This window comes from Centruroides sculpturatus, unplaced genomic scaffold (assembly GCF_000671375.1).
Source record: "Centruroides sculpturatus isolate CEXI.00-Female unplaced genomic scaffold, Cexi_2.0 scaffold501, whole genome shotgun sequence".
Lineage (NCBI taxonomy): Eukaryota > Metazoa > Arthropoda > Arachnida > Scorpiones > Buthidae > Centruroides > Centruroides sculpturatus.
In genome coordinates, this window is record NW_019384766.1 from 184533 (window position 1) to 204308 (window position 19776).

At 27.7% G+C, this 19776-nt stretch overlaps 1 protein-coding gene across 1 annotated transcript; it reads right to left on the reverse strand.

Annotated features, from left to right (window-relative positions):
• Positions 1–269: 269 nt before the first annotated feature.
• On the reverse strand, positions 270–2906 carry LOC111628918 (calmodulin-like). Its single transcript, XM_023372777.1, has 2 exons — positions 2640–2906; positions 270–554 (listed from the first exon to the last, which is right to left on the reverse strand). Exons 1-2 carry the CDS (start codon positions 2845–2847, stop codon positions 526–528), a joined length of 237 nt encoding a protein of 78 aa, XP_023228545.1. The 5' UTR covers positions 2848–2906; the 3' UTR covers positions 270–525.
• Positions 2907–19776: the final 16870 nt, after the last annotated feature.

Sequence of the window (19776 nt, forward strand, 5' to 3'; positions counted from 1 at the left end):
ATGAAAGTGAATTATAATTAAATTTAGCAAGCTTTTGCTTTTTTAAATTCAAGTTTTGATAGTACCCAGATGTATTTATTATGAACTTATGCACCAATATATTTAATGAAGCTTATAATAATTGCTGCACATAATTTCAGAAAAAAATATATTAAATTTGTAACTTTGTATTTAAAATAAAAATTGTAATCTGTTCACAAATTTTTGAATGCTATCAAANAATTAATTGATTAATTTGATAATGGTGAAGTATGGAGTTCTGACAAAAATCATTTCAATAAAGATTTTATTAACAGAAATATATTCTATGTTATGTATAAGTCGGTGTGAAAAAAACGTCAACAACATTAATCACACTTTGGAGATCATTTAAACACATCTGGTGAGTAACAAACCGTAAACGTCGCTGACAACGAAGTCTTCCGTGAGAGGAAGGCGGAGGCCTTGAGGAGAGAAGCTGGATGTGCGGGTACTTCCAAAATATACAAAATATCGCAGGCACTCTTCACGTTGCTCTCATTTTCCTCATTTGTGAGTCAGGATCAGGACAAATTCTAGAAAAAACAAAATATATATATATATTGATCATCTTTAAAACGTTTTTGCTTTGTCGCTATTAAAAATTTCTGCTATGGTTAACAATTTAATAGTTAGAACTTTAAGACCGCCGGTGATCGAGTGAATATTACCACTGAACACTGATAGTATTTAGTTGCGGGTTCACGTCTCGCCAACGAGATGGCCATGTGGATTTTTTTGGGTTTTCTTTACGTGTCTAATACCTAAATAGAGGCCAGTTTTCAGTAGAAAGTCCTCCCGGTAGATATCTCCCCTCGGCAAATCGCCCACGTGTCGCGTTGCCGTATATAAACAAATAAATCTGAACTTCAAATATAAATTTTAGTGAACTGAGAATGGCAATAATAGGTACTGTACTTTTTCATCCCAGGATTCCTTTATTTCTTAAAGGAAGTGTAAGAATCTGATTTTTTTTTTTTTTTTTGTAAGATTCTTTTCACAATTGCAAATATTATAGGTCAAGATCATTGCTTAGGTATAACATAAAATAACTAATAAAAAAAAACGAAAAAGTAATCATTACTTATACAATTTTAATTATTTAAACAATTTAAATAATAATGTAATATTATTACAATTATAAATTAGTTATATAACGAGAAATTATTTATTGTGACGATGTCACAATGTAATTTTTAATCATATTTTTCATTTATTTAAATTTAAATTATATGCTCTCCACCTCAAATCAGTAGTGGCTGTACATCATACTTTTCCTTTAACAACAGAGTCGTGCCGGACATCTATCTAACATCTTACACCTCTCAGAGGAAAATTTTTGAATTGAAATAACATGATTTTCGGTTTGTATTGGAAGTTCTTATATAGTTAATCGAGACCTCCTGCCTCTAAGGGTTTCCATATCTGGTCTTATCTTTTATATATCTAATTCTGTTCTCGAGATTAAGGAAAAACAGCCAGACGGACGATAATTAGAGTTTATAGGTTTATAATTTTTTTAAAATTGCAGCTCAATTAATTAATCTTTTTACTGCTTAAACAAGCTACTGAACTTTTGAATCTTCGGATAATTACATCTTCACTACTTTTGTTAATTTATAAAAATAAATCGGATTTTATAAAATGTTTATGACATTACGAAATCTAACAAAATGCAATGAGATATTTTAAAAATGATTTCAAAGCGAAATTATAGAAAACAATCGGCTCTTTTGTCTCTTCTGGATCCGCTTCTGATAATTGTAAATAGTGGAAATTTTTATGTTGTACGAAATTTCTAATGTGTAATACGGAAATATAACTTATGATCTTGTTGGAAAATTTAGTTAAATTTTAGAATAGTTATATCATGTAAGCATACAGTAGGTCCTCTCTTTAATAAACTAATTAAGCTAATTAGGGAAAAGAGTGTCGCTATTACCAAAGTTCGTTAAAGTGAATTTGTTTAAAAAACATATAGTTTATTAATAACGAACTGAAAATGTGCAAGCTATGTTAAAATGTTATAATGATGTATAAGAACGGATAAAATAAAATTATAATGTACTATACATTGAGTAACTTGTACTCATTGACTCATTGATTTAACTTTTTATCATTCGCGAATAAAAAAAGGTTTAACTTTTTCCTATAGGGCAGAATTTAAATCGGGATTTGTTAAATCGAGGGTGTATACTGTACTTATTTACTTATTGTAATGTTACACTTAATACAGTGACCATTCTAACAATGTAATTTCATAATTCCAATGAAAATGTTATCATGAGAATAGTTTAATAAAAAATCAGTTTTCCAATAGTAATAAACATATTTTAAATAAAAACTGATAATTATGAAATTCTTAAAGTGAAAATCATTTTAATTAGAAATTCTTTTCATCAATATGAAAATAATTTTCTCTACAATATTAACGTATAGTGCCAATGGTTATAACTTACAAAACTAAGTTTTTTTTTTCAAATTTAGAAATTTCATAATTTTATAATTTTAAAAATATGAACACTTAAATATTAACTTTTTATCTTTATAAATATTTTGTGAAATGTATCATATATTACCACGTAATAAAATTTAATATAAAATATAAATAATTATCTTACCATCATAGTTCACGACTCCATCACCGTCCAAATCGGCTTCTTTGATCATATCTTCTACCTCTTCGTCGGTCAACTTCTCTCCTAAATTAGTCATTACGTGGCGCAATTCGGTAGCACTGATGTAACCATCACCATCTTTGTCAAAGACACGGAAGGCCTCCCTCAATTCTTGTTCGCTGTCGGTTTCGTGCATTTTCTTAGACATCATACTTAAAAATTCGTTAAATTCGATGGTTCCATTTCCTATCAGATAATATGAAAACGATTAATTTATTTTCTAAAATAATTTTTTGTTTTTGAAATATCCGCGACCCGACTAAAGTTTCGGGATAGAATTCTGTAATATTTATGAATAATTCAGGCATGGCAAAATACTATGATAACAATTTGTATAATTTTAATTATGAATTTTTTATTTTCAATATTTATTTATAACATTATTTGTTTTTTAATTTCATTTTTCTCTAATAATGGGTGATTTTTGAACATGTAACAGGAATCACCTTTCCGTCGTCTTTATCACCTTTATGTAGGACCTCCTCTGCTAATACATGCATGACATAGTGTGTATTAATTCCTATTAGGTTGCAATGTGAATTATATTTGTTTTCGTTACAATTAAAATGGTTTAAAATAAACTCATCTCTGCCCTCAAAATTAAGCTTTTTGCCATTTCATAATAATTAATACCATAAAAGCTATTTTTTAACAAAATCTTACAACAGGTTAAAAAAAATTTCAATATTTATTTATGACATTATTTGTTTTTTAATTTCTTTTTTCTCTAATACAATTAAATATTTATAATGCTATTTAACTGTAACGAAAGCAAATACAAAGCACACAAAAGTAATTTAAAAGGTAAAATAGAACCGCACTGTAACGGAATCGGATGCGCTAACCTGATGATNTCGATCCCGAGTTTCCAGAGAGATAGAGTTTTAAGCCTCGTGGAGTTTTCCAGGTTTCCTTCGTGCGTGTAACACGTAAATAAGTACTAGTTTCCTATGGAAAGTCCTCCCATCCCCAACGGCAAATCACCCATATGTTGCATTGCCTTATTCCATCCATCTATCCACCAAAATAGACAAACTATATGCAAGTTGAATTTAAAATGTGAATATCTGAATTTGGAAAGTAGGTTTTTAATACTGTTTAGAAAGTAAAGAACCAAACTGTTTTTTTATAATCTCATTAAAAATTAAAATAAAGATTAAATTGCTTCATATTAGGCTATAATATTTCTGTGTAGATTATGTATAAGTTTTAAATATAGTAATGTTTATATTATGTTTAAAAACCATTGCTTTAATAACCAATGACTTTTAAACATACTTTGCAAATGATATTAAAAGCTCATTTTTCATTTTGGCGCATGTTTCCTTCTGTCAAATCAGTGTTGAAATGAAGTCTGTCATGTTTTCGTGATCCAAGTTTAAATGACGATATAGAAGTCACTGTTAAATGTTTTGCCAAGAAGGAAAAAAGAGCGCTTTAATACTTTTAGCAATGACGGAGATGTTTAAAGTAAAAAATCGGAATCAGCAAAGAAGAATTTATTCATAAGCACGTGTAATTTCTCTCTCCGGAAAGACTGACTTTTCGCATTTTATTATACTTTAATACTATGTATTGACCGAGCTAAAAAGTAGTCTTTTAATTTCAAATTTAATATCTATGATTAAATATTGATGTTATAAAGAGAAAAGTAATGTTTTGTTAGGTCTACAGATTTAATAAAACATTTTCTATTATATGAAATTGTGAATTATTTTAAAAGACTTTACTCAAATGAAGTCAAAATCAAGTCGAAACTTTATTGACAAATAAAAGATCAATAGGACAATTAAACTTACGACAATACTTGCAGATTTAATTCATATTTTAAAAAAATTCTGAGTTTCTTTAACTAAAAAAATAATTTAAGTAGTTATAAGGGTTGGTTTTTATGGGATACGGGAGGCCAGGAGGCCTCTTGAGTGGACTTTCTGCGGAAAACTGGCCCCTATTTACTATAAAACGCGAAGTAAACTCGGAAAACTCCATGTATTCACTCCGTTGGTCAGGCATGAATCCACTATGTGTTCAGTGATTTTATTTACTTGGCTACTGGTAGGTTCGAGCAGTGGCGCATCCAGAGGGGGGCCAAGGAACCTTGCACCTCCGAAATGAAAGAAAACACTAGTAATTTTTTTTTAAAAAAAGCTTTTTCTAATTAAAATTCAGTTTTTTTATTATACTGTGTATTTTATTTCTATATCACAGACGAATTAGCGGTCACATAAGGTGGGAATTTTATCGAATTCGTATTAAAAATTTTTTCTATCCGTTCAACTCGGATCCCCAAAGATTAAATCAGTGCGCCACTGGGCTCGAGTAGTTATAAAAAATTTTTATCCCTTAATCATTGTAGTATTCTCTGTTTTTTATTTATTTATTTATACTGTATATCCTTTTTGTCAACCAGAATAATTATATTGAGCGTAAATTAAAAATTTACTCGTGTGAGAATTTCAGATTATCAAAATTTATTTAACTACATTTAATAAAAGAGACAAATATACGAAAGTAAAAGAACTTTTTAGAATTCTCAACATTAAAAAATTTGATAAATATCCGATTATGATGTCTCAGTCTGTTACAGATATAAATCATCAAAAGTGAACAATAAATTGATCGATTGCTCTAACTTATAAAATCTGTCATATGACAAATCTTATAAGTAAATCTAAATATGAAAATCTAAACTTATTTATAGAAACTGTTTTGGCATTTAACCAATTTCGGTTTTCATGAATATTTATAAGATATAAGTTACTTATAACAAAATGAGCCTATTGTTAAAAATATAACCTACTACTTTTAATACACTTTAATCTTTAATTAGTTACTTTCTTAATTAGTTAATCTTTAATTAATTATAATCTTTAGCATATCTCTATTTTAAATATTTTATGCATAATATTTGTTTAAAATTTACTTTATGTCTAATATGTTGAAAAGTACAAAATAAATTGATGCAGACAACTAAAGAAAAAAGTCTTTTATGATTTACATCAGTCATTTAAAAATTTATCAGTATAGTTTGTAGTCAAAATAGTCTATTTATAATAAATAGTTCATATTTATTATTTCATTATCTTCTATAATGTATTGAATGAGGCTTTAGTGTAGATATAAAATTTTTAAGTAGTTGACGTAGAAACAGAAAATATATAAAAATTGTCGAGAAAATAGTGATTCTTTGTATTAATCATAAATGTTAATCGTGTGAAAGTTAGTTTGATGATGTAAAAACAGAAATAAGCATTCTTCTAAATAATTAAACCTTAATTTTTGTAAAATATCTTTTGCGATAGCCGGATATCCGAGCGGTTAAGCTGTCAACCTACCGCTCTGGGGATCAGGGAAAGGAAAAAGTACAAAAAGCCATATCTGATATATTGTACAGCACATACCATAGATAAGCCACATTATTAATTGAAACCTAAGCTTAATAAATAGAAATTTTAAGAAATGAGATGCAAACGATTTCAGAGCATGTAAAGTAAAAATACAACTTTTTTACGGAGAAAAACATGCAGATGATTACAAAGTTATGATTATTAAATAGCTTTATGATGTTACAATGAATAAGGGTAACATATAATAAGTACAATCTTCCCTGACTATTCAACCTTTTGGACTATTGTAGTGTAGTTTCAACACTCAAGCACACTTCGGCACAGAGTTCTTTATTGTTATAGATTTCATAAATTTCAGAAAAAGAATTGCAAATAAGGAATGCAAAATTATAAAAGATATAAAATAATTAATAAAAAAAAACTTTGCGTAAAACAACTGTATATCTATCCTCCCTATATTTGTTCTATTTTCATTCTATATTTCTTTCAATTATAAATAATTACATCTTACATACAAGCAAATACCTCGAATACTATAATTCCGATTAAGCACAAATTTTCTTTAATGAGCTTATCACGTAGGAACTGTTATTTATGTGTTTATTTATTGTGTATACAAACGGTTAACTTCAGATAGAAACACAGAAAAACTTTTTTACTAGTTGCTATTGGATTATTTCAATATTTTTGTGAATTGGAACATACTCTTAATATAGTTTTCTCTCTGATATTATAAATGTTATCAATCAATTGTTAATATTTGTAGAACGATCGTCCATAAATCACATAACGCTATTTTTGTACTTTTACTACTATCACCCCAGAAACGCTCCGTACATACCTATCTCCAAAATTACGTAACGAGTATCCTTGATTATTCTCTTTAACTGCACCGTACTAGGGAATAATACACACTACGGAGTTAAATAATTTTATTAATTACAGGAATAATCTACAAAGCATTAATATGAATAATACAGTTCGCTATGCAACACTTCAGAAACAAAAATAAATCATTCTGTTACCCTGTCTGTTAGCTAAAAGTCGAGACCCAACTATTACATAACGTTTTCGTAAACGTCTCCACCACTTGAAATGCATCATAATTTTTACTTGCATACCCACTCACCCATACAGTACTTGTGTTACGTAGTTTATGGATAGCCACAAAGAATTTTTATGCGATGTTTCGGAAGCCATTAGGGAAACATGAAGATCTCTGAACAATATGCGAATGTTACTTAAATTTTAATAAACTATTCATTAAACTTTGGATTAAAACGACATATACAAGACAGAATAAAATCCAGTAATTTAATTATGCCAGAAAGTTATTTAACAATAAAGAAATCGTAGTTGGTAAGGATGATCTATTTTAAGTTAAAGTAACTTACTTTATATTATTTTTGGAATAATTTAATTCCAAATACAATCTGAAAGTTTAACTTCCATTTACATATGAATAAAAATTATTTATAAATGATTAATTTAAGATTTCATGAATAAAATGTTAAATTAATTATGAACAAACATAAAAGTAGTTAAAATATGTCGAGACAGAGAGTCTCACAATGTCAGAATGATGTAAAAAAAGTAAAGTCCTTACAAAAGATTAAATTATAAACGGGAGCAAAAATATACTTCTGCCAAAACTTTGATAACGTTCGGTTATTATATCAACTTTCTTGTAGATGTGCTTATTTATACTGTTTTTCGAAATGCTATTTTTATCTTCAGAGGATTACTTAATCGTGCAAAACAACAATAATATCAAGCAACGAATTAAAAAGGAAAGATATTACAGTAAGCCCCAATTTAGGAAACTAATGGGAGAAAGTTGTGTCTGTTATTGCCGAAAGTCCGTTAAATCGAATGTATTTTAAAAACATATAGTAATAACTAACTTACAACGTACAAAATGAATTAAAACGCTGTTATAGTGTATAAGTATTAGTGATGTGCCGGATATCCGTGTCCGTATCCGCGAATATCCGAGGGGAAAAAAAAAGATCCGTATCCGTATCCGTTACTTTTTAGCGGATCTTTAACGGATATTTTATTTTAATGACTTTCATTACTTATATAAAATTTTAAAGATAGGTAGCAATAAAATACTAATAACTTCAATTCATATCACTTTTTATTTCTTAAAATCACATATTTGGCACATTCATATTGCAAAAATTTTATCAACTTTATGAATTTTATCATATTGCAAAAATTTTATCATGAAAAAATCATTTACTATCGTAAAATATTTCCATATTACACTGCTAAACTTTTTTGTCGGCATTGTTTTTATTTTAATTTAACTCAACACTCTCCAAAAATACAAACGTAATCTACGCTATTCCGTGTCACACTAAACTATAAACAAAAACACGCGCAGTGCAAGTCAAAACACGTCGCGTTACGTCGCAAAGCGTCAACTATCGGTTCAAAGTCAAACGCACCGGCGCCGATTGAGTACGAAAGTTGAGATCCGTATCCGTATCCTCGGATCTAGACACTAATGATCCGTATCTGCATCCGTATCCACGGATATACATTTTTAACGATCCGGCACATAACTAATAAGTATGAATAAAATATTAAGTTATTATAATGTAGCCTATATTGAGTAACTTATACTCGTTGATCAACCTTTCAGAGTGTTCTATCGGCAAATAAAAAGGAAACATTATAATTTTTTTCTTTAAGATAAAAGTTTTTTGTACGTTAAATCGAGAGCCTATTGTATTTTGCATTATAAAAGATTTTTCAGCAATCTAACGGTTACTATAGCAAATATCGTGTAAACAAATTTAAATACGCGCTTTTAAGCGTATTTAAGCAATTCAGATCTAATAAACAATGTTAAATTATTAATTTAAATATTAAAATCATTGTTTTCAATTAATATATTAATTAATAATATACAATTAAGTTACGTACTATTAAATTAAAATTTAATTTTTATATGAGGATTACCAACAAAAAATGAACTAGAATCACAAATAACCATAAAAACTATTTAGCTAGCTGGCATTATTTTTATTTAATTTATCAATATTATAAATATGTTAAACGAAATACATTACATTTATTGTTTGTAAATTAAAAACGATAAAAAAGTTCATATTTGTTTATTATAAAATGCATATAATTTGAACAGTTTTATCAATTTTTAGGCTCATACTTCGATTATTAATTTGTGAATTTTAAATAATAAATAATTTCGTGTTATAAGAAAATCATATTTCTAATTAATTATATTATTTTAGTAAAAAATGCTGAATTGTATCTGATTGAAACGATTATAATCAAAATATTTTTGTTATCTATAAATGTTGTTAGGTAAAATATAATTGATAAAAATTTGCCCTTTATTATGTTACAATTACTTAATTATAAACCTGTAAACTAATCCTGAATAGAAAAGCTTATTTTTAAAGTAAAATAAAAGATATCTTGTTTCCTGTAACGTTATAGAAAATAATTTGTGTGTATTTATAAACATATACAGTGATTAAAACGGAGTCATTCATTTATAAAACTATGTAATTATTTAAATAAAAATTCCTAGATTGTTAAAGGCAACTAAACTCATTTTAAATATTGATATTTTCAGAATTGTAATTTTCCATTTTTAACATCATTTTTCTTGAAATTTACGTTATTTATTTATTTTATACGCATTAATTTCTATGTAAACATATACACGAGAATTTTAGGGATTTAATCCTTCCTTTTTCCAATCTCTTCCCTTTGGGAAGAATTAATTAAAATTTAAAAACTTAAATAAAAAATTAACTTAAATTAACTTTATAAATATGACATAACATTTATAAATTTATATATTTTATATCTATATACCTATATATTATATATTTTAGAAATGTTAATAGTTCTGAGCATTTGTATATATTTTATGTCCTTGAACACAACTTACACTTTATTGATTTAGTTGAGTTTATTAAACTTCGAATGTTGTTTTATTTATTTATTTATTTTAATTTCCTAATTTATACAGAATAGAATATGTTAAAGATGATTTGTTACTGGGGAAAGCTTAAAATCATTAATGATGGATTAGTTGTTAACGGTTAGTTAGTATGAGGTAAACTATAACTATATTTCTATTATTGTTTATTCCAGACACTAATTAATGACTAGGATAAAGAATTGAATTGGATTGATGGGATAAGGCGACGCAACACATGGGCGATTTGCCAAGGAGAGGAGTCTCTTGGGAATACTTTCTTTAGGAGACTGGCTTTATTTAGCTGTGAAACACGTGAAAAAACCCGGAAAACTCCACATGGCCAGTTCCGTTGGTCACTCGCTAACCCACGACCAATATTTTATCCACTTGGCCATTGATTGGCTCTAAGATGAAGAATAAAAATATTTAATTTATATAAAATATTAAATTTCTTATATATAAATGTTGAAAATATAATTTTATTTAACAATTTTTACAAAGTAAATATAATTATAACTTTTTTTAGTATGCTTCTATAAATAGTATAGAATATTATTGAGTGTTTATAAATCACATCATTGAAGACAATTAAACAATTTTTAAACAATCTAAAAATTAACCAACAATTTTTTCATCATTTGAAAATGTTTTAAAACACTTTTTAAAAGATTTATTTAAAAAATAAGTAGAAAATTCTAAAAATTCGTAAAGATCGTATTAAATTTAAGTATAAACTCTCGTTTCTCTTGTTCAAAACACTTACGTAACACTTGAAAAGTTAATTATATAATGAATAAGATAAAATCAAGTTGTTGCATTTATCATGTAATATATATTACATTATGTAAATAAAAATATCGTTTACACGAATAAAAAATCCTTTAGATTTTTTCCCATTTAACTATTCAATTAAAACAATTAACACTTTATTAAATAATGAGAAAAACTCAGCACTCAGACCAATTATGCTTTAAAGTATAACATCAAAGATATATTTAAATTATTTTGCTTATATAAATAGAAAACAAACCATTATTAAGTGTGATAAATTTAGAAGACAAGTAGATTTGATTATAAACGAATTAACACTACCATTTAGGGGGCCTGACTATCGAAGATCCCAAATCTTTCTTTACATTTATGATTTTTTAGTCTAATAAGCGGTTTTAAATAGTATATATTACATTTATATGCTTAAAATATGACCAAAAGTATAGTTTTTTCTTTATTCTTTCTCCCTATGAGAACTAAAAGTGGGTTCAGCCAGGCCCATAATGGAGCGGCCTAGTAATAAAGAACGAGGCACGACATATCCAGGNTCGACAATTATCAATATAAATATTTGTATAATTACACAAATACAAAGAAATTAATGTAGATGGTTATAATTAAAAACTGAAAAACCGTAAACGTATCTCAGTAATGAGAAGTTTGTATTTTAATCTGTCGTATAATTACCAAAGCAAAGGCCAGAAGTTACGAAATATCAGAGACATGTATATAGAAATATTAACGATAGAATATATATAATAGAAATACCTGTATATAGTAATTTATATTACATACATATTATGTACTATAAAAAGGCAACATATACATTGAATAATATTAGTAATAAGTCTTTGCATTGCATAATTCAGATACGATTCTAATCTGAAGTCAAAAGCAACCGATATTTGTGTTTCACAAGGCCGAGTGAAAAACAAATATCGTGGGTTCGCACGTAGCCATCAGGCTAACCACGGAGTTTTTCGATTTTATTCACGTGTCTATGACCTAAATAGGAACAAATTTCTCCTAAGTAAGTCCCTTTCGTGGCATGTGTTGCACGGCCTTAATCATAATCCGACATTTGTAAGTCAGTTAACAAATAATTAATACATCATTACGCAAACGATACGATGTTTATTCTATATTAAATATAACTAAGCATTAATAATCAAATGTAGTTAAAACGAAAATTGTTGAAATCTTTATATTAGTTTGATATTGAAATTTCTTATTTTTATCGTCATGCTAACATTCATTTCGAACTGATACATTCATTGAAACAAACTGTAAAATATCTACACTTAATGAAGCAATAATATCTAAACTTGTGCTTATTAGGAATTTACTTTAATGCTGTGATAATAAGAAACAATATCTGAATTCAAAATAGCTTTAATCTATATTGCTTTCGAACTTTATATGAAAAACTGTCAAAGATCTTTTACGTGCAAGTTGTCAAAAATCTTGTAGGATTTTGTCCATTAACATAACATTTTGTCAACTGTTACACGCAGGAAAAAGAACTACAGGAGAAATCTTGGCATTAATTTCTCATTTGGATATAATGTATAGTTTGATTAGTTTCCATTTATTAATAATATTTTCTAAAATTTTTAACAAATATGTAGACATTATATTAAAACAAATACAAAAAAAATAATAATATTTTCTCGAAAACTAAATTTTAGTTACACTGTTATTTTTAATTTTTTGGGGGCTCTTTCCCCTGTGACATCAAAGAGGTCCTTTCTTTCAAGTCCATCGTGGGTTCGGCCAGACCCACAATGGGATGGCCGGGTGAGGAGGAACGGGGCCTGACATATCCGGGACAGTCCACCTCAAAAAATTCCTACGGTTGCTTTCTTGGATTCTTGGGTCTACCGGAGCGGTAGACTGGCGCATTAAATTGCCTCGACTTTCCGCCTTGCTTACTTGTTACATATTTTAAAATTGTTCGTTAATCCCATTCTTAACTTAAGCGTGTCCATTCTTCGAGTGTAAAAAGTATCGAACTATTTGTCAACACTTTCTCGTAAACTTTAAATTTTATAACTTACTTAACATCGTTACTTAAATTTGATAACATTAATCAATATCGAGTTTCATTTAACTTCTATATTGATTAACATAATCAACTAAGTTCAAATTACCTCATTCAATAATCTGTGTTAAATAAACAATGTCTAAAATTTCAAACTGTTAAAAATAATTCTACATTATAAGCTGGAAATAAGCAACTACAAATTTCTATAAGTTTAGATGACGTTCAGAGAGATATCTAGAAAAATCTTCATCAATTTAATGATAGATTTCTCTATAGAGATTATAACCACTTAACTGGGTCATAAATGGAAGAAAGACGGGGATAGAAGTAAAAGTTTTAAATTGATTTATTGATTTTTTGGAAAATTATGAGTCGGGTTTCGTTTTTTTTTTACCTTGTCTTTTGTTTTAATAACATTATTTGTTAAATTTGTGCTTTTAAATAGCTGTATGTTTTAACAATTTTAACTGTTTTTAACTTCTTACTTAGTGTAAATAGGCATTATTTTGTTGCTTTGGATATTACAACACCAAAAGTAAAACAATTGAGAATTCACTACGATATTTTGACTAAAATTGTCTTTACATGACTGAAAATTACCATATTCTAATCCTCGCTACGTGAAAAATTCGTTTAATAATTTAAAAGAACTCGTTTACTTAAATTATTAAGTTAATTATTTGACGATCTTACTAGCTGATTTTATCACTTATTGCAAAACTTACTAATGAAACTAGAATATATAGATGTATGACGATGCTTAAAAGTTGTATAACGATTCATGATAGCTCTGTTATGAACATATTACTGTTCCATTTGTTTAGTAAAAAATGTTATATTTCAGGATACTAATAAACTTAAGAGTAAAATTATTATAGTTTTATACAGGATAACAGTATTAAAATTCAAACATAAATGGAAAATTAAGTATTTAACTGCTCGAAACGTACAGTACTTAATAATAGTATTTTCTCACATAAAATCGCAAAATACAAATTAACCATTTAATTTAGAGTTGTATATAGTAATATACAGTTAATCAAAGCTCTATTGTTCAGTTCAGAGTCGGGTTTGCACTAAATCTAAACAAGCTACAACTTAGGGCCTCACGTTACGAGTAATCTTAGGGAAGGGGTGGCGAACCTATGATATACGTGCCCAAGGCTGCACTTAAGGAGAAATCATTTGGCACGTAACGTATCACACGATTTCGATTTATCTATCAACTGTCTTTTTCAATCATTCTTTCGGTTTATCACCTGATTATCCTTTTTCAATCAGCTTTTTAAAATACATTTATCCTAATTAAATCATATTCGTTTCATTTCTTTAAATATTGTTATTTGGAGTTTAAAACTTCGCACGCAGAAACACTTAAACATAATTATGCTCACTATATGGCACGCGACTCAAAACAGATTCGTCATCCTCCTGTGATATATGTCATAGTTTAAAGCCACAAGTCTAAGTCCAACCTTGATTAAATTCTAATATGTTTTAAGATAATTCGATATATAATTATTTTAACAAAAATGTTGAAATTGACAAAATGACAAAATATATTAAAGTGTTTAAAGGATGTTCCAATCACTTCTTAACTTTGTAAGAATAGTACATTAATTATTATAAAAAGTTAATATATTATATTATTACGTTGGAGTTTTCTAACATATAAAAATAGACAGAAAATAAGTTTTATAGTTGGCGATCTGATAATAAAATTATTTTATAAGTATATATTAATACCAATACCATAAAATTAATTTCTGATATGTGATTTTTCACATATCAGAAATTAATTTTCATTGGTAACATCTCGTAGTTTATATAATTTTTAGCTTTTGAAGTTCTAATCTTAGATATTTTTCTAATCAGTAACAATATGACTATATATTTAATACTAGTTTAAAAGAAAGATCAAGCTGAAGTATGATATTATATTATAATTAATCTATACTAATTTTCTATTGGATAATAGACGCAATATGAAGCCTGTTTTTTATTGGCTTCATTTCTTTTCGACAAGGGACAGCATTTACAAATACCTATTAGATAAAAAAATTTGGCTTCTTCTCCTTTTGGTTCTTTAGGTCCTTTGAGCATTAAGAGGATATATTTTTCCGTATCCATTGTGGGTTCGGCTAAGCCCACGATAGGGCTTGAAAAATCCTGGGGAGTTGCTCGTACGGATTCGAACCCAGATTCCCTTAACCGCCTCGGCCCACCGACTCAAAGGAATAGTTTAGTAAATCGAGTTGAAATATTCTGAAATATTTTACACTTAAAAATAGTCAGTGTTTAGCAAAATACGTAAAGAGAAAGTATAGAATGAAGTGTAATTTATTGAAAATAAATAGTAGTATATTGAATAAATCGAATAATTATGTACATTATTCTAGATATATTACTAACGGAGCACTCCTCTTGATTTCATTCTTGATCTATGATTCAGAATAATCAACATTAATTTTGTCGTACATTACGTAAATTTCGTTTAGAATAAAAAAAAATTCTAAATTTAGTTTATGTTAGAAAGCAACTTTGAATATATATTGTGTCGAATTGCAGAGAGAAACAAATCCCGTTGAGTTACGTAACTTTCACGCCTTTTTAAAGAGATTTTGGCGGCATTAGAGAAACTATAAAAATTATATACATTTTTATAGCTTCTTTTTCTCTTACCGTCAAGGTCATTAAGGAAAATTTGAAATTATATAACACAAACGAATTTTTAAAAAATTGGCTTTAAGTCAATAATTTAAATTCGGCAGAAAAAATATAAAGAAAATATCTTAAACTTGTATTAAAATAGATCAAATTATTTACAATTAACATTAGTAATTTTCTTTTGCAGAGACATCAGTTATTATAATGATACATTGTATCTAGTTGAAACTTTGCCCACATTCTGTGTTAATGATAAAGTTCTTATTTGGCTTTAAAAAGTAAACAAACTACTAATATTCAAATAGCCATAAAACTTACAACTTTTCTCCATGTTTATATTTCACTTTATTGAATTTCAGTTTGTACGTGATGTACTTTTGAAATTAAAAAGTGAGTTGTTGGATGCAAATCAGATTTCTTAGCTGTAGACTAAGTAAAAATAGATTTGCAAAGCTTTCTACTGATCGAAAAATGGCTCAAAAAGCAAAAAAATATATATAGAACGTGATTAAATTTAAAGGATATCCTCATATTGTGCTCGTTAAATGCTTGTAACTAAACTTAAATTACATCTACGTAAACCATTTTTTTTTTTATTTAAAAAGAACACATAATACAGAGGTAACTTAAAGAAACGTTCAAGCAAAGAAACATTTGATTTATAAACATCAAGTTAAAAAAAACAACTAAATATAATCTTAAATCTGATATCTCGCAATACTGCTATATAAATCACGGATCACGTTAATAAAAATGACTTTCTTACTTTTATACTTTCTGAATTTGTTGCTTGTAACTTTATATATATATAGGGCCTATATATATAGTTAAAAGTAATTTTTACCGTGGAGTCTGTTAAAATCAGATAGTGAGAAGAGTTCTATAAATTTTGAAAGTTTGAAGACGATTTCTTTGTACCATCTGAACTCATTTTCTTTCATCTATAATTTAATATTATTACATATTACCTGTAGTGATAATATTTTTATGCACAGTATGTCTAAAAAGAAAACTTCTAATTTGATTTGACTTATAAGCTCAATACCTAATATAAATGGTCCGCCAGTGGTCGAATGAATAACATCACTTAACGTGGATTCGCGACTAACCAATGCACATGCACTGGTCACGTGGAATTTTCTAGGTTTTTTTCGTATCTAACACGAGAAGAAAGTCCAGAAAGTCGTATTTAAATGTTCTAAATAGGGGACGATAGTTTCTCATAGAATGTCCTATCGGGAGGCATCACCTTGGCAGATCGCCCATGTGCCTTATTGAGTTGTGCGTTATTGCCTCGGTAGATTGTATTGCCTTAGGCTCATTTCATCAATCCAAATAACTAAAACGTTTTTCACGCTTATATTTATTATAGGAAAATGAATATTTTGTTTTTAATAATAGTTATAATCACAATACGACAATTTAATAAAAACATTTCGTGAAATATTTTAAATTTAATGTGTAGTTAGATTAAGATTTCGAATTATAAAATTACTTAAACTTACATTATCTACTAATTTAAGCGAATAAACTACTGATAAAATAAAGAAAATCGAATATATATTTCATATATAAATAATAAATTTACTATTTTTAATTACTAAATAACACTGACAATTTTTAAAGAAATAAATTCACAGAAAAATTTGGATGTCTCTGGATAGTGAAAGACTTAACAGTCGCTTAAATATAGATCTGTGCGGCTCTGAAAAAAACCTATTTTATTACACTTAACAAAGACAAAAATATAAATAATTAACTTAAGCGTTAGCAAGGTGTTATCAAAGTCATCTTTTTCATCTTTAATAGTTGCTATCAATAGCAGTCTTAATAGCATTTTTTAAATAAAGAATGCTCCAGAAATTCTCAACGAAATTAATTCTGCTCTCTCATATATAACAATCTAAAAGTAAATTTTCACAACGAAAACAATGTGACATTTTAAATTCGTTTTATATTAACAAACATTTGCTTTTAAAATGTACTGTACGAATGCGTGACTTAGAAACTAATCTATTTTAAATTATCTAATATAAGAAACAGTGGTACACTCAAGATTTAATCTTGGGGGAGCCGAACTGAACGGATAAAAAATTCTTAATACAAACTCAATAAAATTTCCGCCTTATGTAACCGCTAATTCATAGAACGTAGACATAATATAAATAAAAAAATTGAATTTTAATTAAGAAAATATTTTTGGAAAATTTGCAATTGTTTCTTTTCCTTTTATTTTGGGGGATGCCAGGACTCCTTGGTCCATCCCCTGGGTGCTTATCAATGGTGCACCCAGGGGATGCGCCATTGATAAGAAAATATAAAACGTAAATTACCAACTTTTTAATATTTTGTTGAGAAATTCCAATAAAATAGACTTTTATTGCTAAATTTTGGGGCATATTATATCTTGTCTAAATATTTAAAAATTAGATTGAGAAAATAAGGCAACACAATACATGGACGATCTGTCTCCCAAGTCTTTCTAAGAGAAATTGACCTCTATTTACGTTTTAGACACGTGAATTAAATTAGGAAAACACGTGGCCAGCCTGTTGATTAGGCGGGAACCTATGACCAGTCTTCAGTGGTTTTATTCACTCGGCCACTGGTAAACTTATTTAAAGAAAACAGAAAGTTTAAATTTTTGAAAATGAGTGAAATATTGAAAAAGTGAGAATCTTAACTTAAAAACTAGATTAAAAGAAAAATTAGACAAAATTATTCTGCATATAAATTTCATTTTAAAAAATATAATTCACTATATTTTTAATATAATCTAATATGATTACAATCGTCGTCATCATTCGAAAAATTGTAAAAAGAAGAAAATGCAAAAATAAGGCGATTGGATGAGAATGTTAACTTTAAAAATGAATTATTATGTAAGATTTGTTCTCCGAGTCACTTCCAACTTTTCATAATTAAGCTTAATTATCAGTTTATAACTAGGTTTATTCAAATAGATAACATCGTCGACAATTATCAATATAAATATTTGTATAATTACACAAATACAAAGAAATTAATGTAGATGGTTATAATTAAAAACTGAAAAACCGTAAACGTATCTCAGTAATGAGAAGTTTGTATTTTAATCTGTCGTATAATTACCAAAGCAAAGGCCAGAAGTTACGAAATATCAGAGACATGTATATAGAAATATTAACGATAGAATATATATAATAGAAATACCTGTATATAGTAATTTATATTACATACATATTATGTACTATAAAAAGGCAACATATACATTGAATAATATTAGTAATAAGTCTTTGCATTGCATAATTCAGATACGATTCTAATCTGAAGTCAAAAGCAACCGATATTTGTGTTTCACAAGGCCGAGTGAAAAACAAATATCGTGGGTTCGCACGTAGCCATCAGGCTAACCACGGAGTTTTTCGATTTTATTCACGTGTCTATGACCTAAATAGGAACAAATTTCTCCTAAGTAAGTCCCTTTCGTGGCATGTGTTGCACGGCCTTAATCATAATCCGACATTTGTAAGTCAGTTAACAAATAATTAATACATCATTACGCAAACGATACGATGTTTATTCTATATTAAATATAACTAAGCATTAATAATCAAATGTAGTTAAAACGAAAATTGTTGAAATCTTTATATTAGTTTGATATTGAAATTTCTTATTTTTATCGTCATGCTAACATTCATTTCGAACTGATACATTCATTGAAACAAACTGTAAAATATCTACACTTAATGAAGCAATAATATCTAAACTTGTGCTTATTAGGAATTTACTTTAATGCTGTGATAATAAGAAACAATATCTGAATTCAAAATAGCTTTAATCTATATTGCTTTCGAACTTTATATGAAAAACTGTCAAAGATCTTTTACGTGCAAGTTGTCAAAAATCTTGTAGGATTTTGTCCATTAACATAACATTTTGTCAACTGTTACACGCAGGAAAAAGAACTACAGGAGAAATCTTGGCATTAATTTCTCATTTGGATATAATGTATAGTTTGATTAGTTTCCATTTATTAATAATATTTTCTAAAATTTTTAACAAATATGTAGACATTATATTAAAACAAATACAAAAAAAATAATAATATTTTCTCGAAAACTAAATTTTAGTTACACTGTTATTTTTAATTTTTTGGGGGCTCTTTCCCCTGTGACATCAAAGAGGTCCTTTCTTTCAAGTCCATCGTGGGTTCGGCCAGACCCACAATGGGATGGCCGGGTGAGGAGGAACGGGGCCTGACATATCCGGGACAGTCCACCTCAAAAAATTCCTACGGTTGCTTTC

What these genes read in the sequence shown, in the direction of transcription:
- LOC111628918 (XM_023372777.1), bottom strand. Translation starts at nt 2,847, where the DNA reads ATGATGTCTAAGAAAATGCACGAAACCGACAGCGAACAAGAATTGAGG. An exon ending in TGGAGTCGTGAACTATGATG is followed by an intron (nt 555 to 2,639) that starts GTAAGATAATTA and finishes TGTTTTTTCTAG; the next exon opens with AATTTGTCCTGATCCTGACT.